Genomic DNA, 4215 nt, shown 5'->3' with positions numbered 1-4215 from the left:
GTTTTAATGCAGCCTGTCAATGAAGTATTGACCTCATAAAAAGAAACCTCACATTATGCATGAAGGAGAATCAACACGGCACCGTTTAGATAGAAGAATACTCTGGTTTTGAACTGAAGAAGAATCACTAATGATCTAAAACTTCTACTTTCAGTTCATTCATCAAATGGTGTATGTGCACTAAAAAATGTTTTCTGTGGGGGGGGGGGGGTCTGTCAAGTAGCGATACACACAACTCTTGAAAGACAAACTGATGAATTGAATAACACAATCAAATAAAACCAGAGCTGTGTGCTGTTCGGCTGAGGGTGGGGTGGGACAAGTGGGGGGGTTAATTTCAGCTGCTGCCTAGGGAGGGAAACAGCAGGCGCAGTGAAAGCAGCAGAGCCAATATTTCTGATAAATATTTGCCATGGTTCAATCATGGTTTATTAATTCATGTCTTCATCTCTAAGTTATAGCACGCTGTGCCTATATTGGTCCATCTCTCAGGGCTCCTAAGTCACAGTGACAGTTTCCTCAGCAACCCACATGCAACTCTAGAAATACCTCGTAAAGTTTTAATTGTTTTCCGAGCAGATGACAAATTTGCTTTTGATATTGATTCTAACTGAACTGGATGTTTTCAGGTTTTTAAACGATTTTGAACACTTTCATGAGAAGCCTGTAAAGTTAATGTAAGTCTGAATCAATATTGGGGAGGCTCTCAGGCGTTATTGATGTGCACAATTGAGTGCTAAGTGGGTTTCAGAGGAGCACACTTCTGAGGCACTCGAAATATCCATGTTTATGAGTCATTTAGCCTCATTCCCTCTAATATTCTCAAACAAACCTACTGGCAGGAAGTGTGTTCACTTGTTGAAGAATTTTCAGGAAACATCTTGTTTCCTGGAAAATTATGGTTAGAAAATAAAGGACAGACAGCTACACTACCCCAGAAAATGAAATTAAAAAAGATATGTGAAAGTAAAATGTGGGTCTAATGCTAAGCTCTCATTGCTCTCTAGCGGCCTTTACTCACAGTAAAATAATAAGTAGACTGAATACCACTGACTTCAAATTAAGATTTTTTTTTTTCTCTATTCCTTTCTCTCTCTTTTTGTACATCTGAGGTGCAGCACATTATCCGCGGCCACCTGACTGCCTCCCCTGGTGATGAGTGGTGGTGTGGTCCACGGGGAGCTCATCATCACTTTAAAACGCACCAGAGACTTGGCACAAAAGAAGCGCTCGGAGGCGAGCGCAGGGACTGTCTCTTATTACACCAGAGGGAAACACGTTTTGCACCCTGCGCGCTGCCGAAGAGGACTCACTGAAAGTCAGTCAGAGGAAAACGCGGAATTAGACTTGTCGAAACTTACTTTCGGTTGCACCTGATGCGACCCTCTTTGACTGCAGGAAACAGTCCGGTGAAGTGGATGTGGACATTACGCACCGGAGCTGTGCAAAACTCGGTGTTTGCCTGTAAACCTGGACTTTAACAGCCTGTTGTTTTTCATTTATTTCCGCTTATTTTTCTCTGAACAGTCACATGACGCAAAGTTTTGCCCGGAGTCCAGGTTTTGTGGTGAGATTTTGTGCCGACCAAGTGGACTCGCGTATCTATTTGCCGATAACCCACAAGGAAACATGAACGTCTCCTTCTTCGATGCGACCCAAGACGCACTGTTTAACGGGAGTCAGACCCTCGCCGGGACTCTGGCGACATACTCCGGCAATGCAACCGACAACGTGGTGACCGGCGACGGCGGAGGGTCCCTGGTGCTGCTGCAAGACGAGCGCAAACTATTTGTCATGCGTGTGGTGCAAATCGCGGTGCTGTGCGTGTTGTCGCTCACCGTCGTGTTCGGTATATTTTTCCTCGGTTGCAACCTGATGATCAAATCGGAGAGCATGATAAACTTCCTGGTGAAGGAACGCAGACCCTCGAAAGACGTGGAGACGGTCATGATCGGGCTCAGCTAGAGCAAGGGGGTGGGGTGGGGTGGGGGGGGGTCGGGTACAGTGGAGAACTGGAGCGGGGATCCGGGATGAGGATCCGGTGCGCATTTCCAACCGCAGGTCAAGACCTGCATCTGCATGTGCTTCAAAAGACGCCCTCTCTCTCTCTCTCTCTCTCTGTGTGTCCTAGTGAGGAAAGATATGCAAAAACTTCACATTTCCTTCCGAAAATGACCGCAGGAAAGTAGTCCAGCGACCAATGTTTGTGCGTAAAGTTTGTGCGTAAGCAGGCAGTTGTTTACACGTGGGCCGATCTGTTGAACCTTTTGAGTGAATTCAATATTGCCAACTTGAACAAAGTGACGAAAATGTTTACAAGCTGTTACCTCATTTTGTGTAGTTTTTATTTTCTTCTTTTTTGTAAATTTGAAATGATTGTTAATGAATGTTTTTAAAACTGTCAAAAGCATGATTGTGGGTCTGCCAGTGTACTCCGTGGACTTGATGGATATGTGGGTATTCTCTATACAAAAAGTATTTTTCTTGGTCTCGTTTGGTAAACACACTCTAAATACTGAAAACGTGCACGTTTTTCAACAGACTCCGTCACAGCTTTATGGAGTGCTTCTGGTCCTGTTTGGCATGCTCGCTAATTGATCTGTGAAGTGATTTTTGGACCCGTTTTGCACTTTTGAAACCACTGATGCTGCATGAATTATTTTGTACTAAGAAAACTTTGAACATGAAACTGCAGCATGAAATTAAAACACTGAAATGACCATATTCATCTCTGTCATCTCTTAATTAACAGTATAATTATCATTTCAACACTGCTATTGCGTTTAAATCTTTTTTTAAAGATATTTCTCTTCCCATATTGTGTTTCAGACATTTAATTTAGAAATCAATTATAACTTATTAGAGCTATATCTTTTCCACTTTTTCGAGTAGCTAGTAATCAAATCACAAATTTTCTCTGCCTCTCTCCCTTCACATCAAATCAGATCTGACCATTGGCTGTTTATGCAAAAGATGAAGGCAACAAGTGAATCCATTAATGCACTAGAGATGCACTTTAAAAAAAATACTGGATCATTTAAATGAGTTATATAGATAAGCTTATTTTACATTGTGCTATCTTGATATGAAGCAAAAAAAAAAAAAAAAATCTTAAGCAGTGGCAGAGTCACACTTAATAGATAAGTAGTCAGTAAAAGCAGCCTGGCGTTTATTGCAGCTTTATATAGAGAGGCGATGAGGGACCAGGCTGAGTTATCCGTCTTGAGGACAACAGGCTGAGCTCATATTGGCTTCACAGCATTTAATCAGATCTCTCTGAGGAGTGACCAGCTACAATCAAGACACATTCAAGCTCACCCTGACCACCTCGATTCCCTGCACCTGATGCGTTCACAGAGGAGAGAAGAATCAAGAGAAGTCCACGTTCCCCTTCTTTTGTGCCATCAGAAAGTGCGTAAAAGAGAGTGCAGATGTGAACGAGCCGGCAGTGAGATTTTAATACCTCAATGCAGCTTCTGAAGGATTTCACACAGAGGACATACAGGGGCAATTCATGAACTGTCCCTGAGCTTTATGATGTCATTACTCTTCCTGAAGATTGCACACACGCATATATTCCTTTCTCAAGAAAAAAAAATCCTTGTGAACTAATTCTATTTGAGACAGACACAAAACCCACAGAAAGTTTCATTCTAGGTGTCAGATTCTAGGTTTCCAATTGTATCCAGCTCAGCATTTTGCTTCAATTTCACAAGTTTCTTCTCCATTTCTATCTGCACCCCCTCCTCTTCCACCACTCTTATGTGCCCCACTCAGAAGCAACCAATGTTCTCATTATTATTTCATTACTTGTTAGGGGAGATGGGGTAGATGAATCCTTACAAACACAGCCATGCATTCACACATGTGCCCATTCACCATGCACACATAGGACACTGATGATCAACAGACCAGCAAAGTCTGACATCAACCAAAAGCATCTCAGAAAAACACCATGAATAAATAAAGCTCATTAGATAAATAGACTTTAACAGCCGAGAACAACTTTAGAGTCTGTTTTAGACACAACACGTGTCAAGCACACATTTAAAAAGTACTGCAGATTTAAAGGTCCCATATTGTATAAAGTGAGTTTTCCATGTCTTTTTTGATTATAAAGCAGGTCTAGGTTCCATATTAATACTGTGAAAGTATCAAAGTGATCAAACCACAGAGAAATGCACACAGCCTGTATTCAGAAACTGAGCCTTAAAA

At 42.0% G+C, this 4215-nt stretch overlaps 1 protein-coding gene across 1 annotated transcript; it reads left to right on the top strand.

The window, feature by feature from the left end:
• The first annotated feature begins 364 nt into the window (after positions 1-364).
• Positions 365-2720, top strand: rprml (reprimo-like). The gene has a single exon (XM_071468718.1). The coding sequence runs from the start codon at positions 1630-1632 to the stop codon at positions 1963-1965; it is 336 nt and encodes a 111-aa protein (XP_071324819.1). The 5' UTR covers positions 365-1629; the 3' UTR covers positions 1966-2720.
• The last annotated feature ends 1495 nt before the right edge of the window (positions 2721-4215 follow it).

The sequence above is a fragment of the Trachinotus anak genome, unplaced genomic scaffold, assembly GCF_046630095.1.
Source record: "Trachinotus anak isolate AG129_WGS33_773 ecotype Australia unplaced genomic scaffold, CSIRO_AGI_Tana_v1 ptg000003l, whole genome shotgun sequence".
NCBI lineage: Eukaryota > Metazoa > Chordata > Actinopteri > Carangiformes > Carangidae > Trachinotus > Trachinotus anak.
Note: the sequence above shows the minus strand (reverse complement) of the source record. Positions and strands in the feature narration are given on the sequence as shown.

What these genes read in the sequence shown, in the direction of transcription:
- rprml (XM_071468718.1), top strand. Translation starts at nt 1,630, where the DNA reads ATGAACGTCTCCTTCTTCGATGCGACCCAAGACGCACTGTTTAACGGG.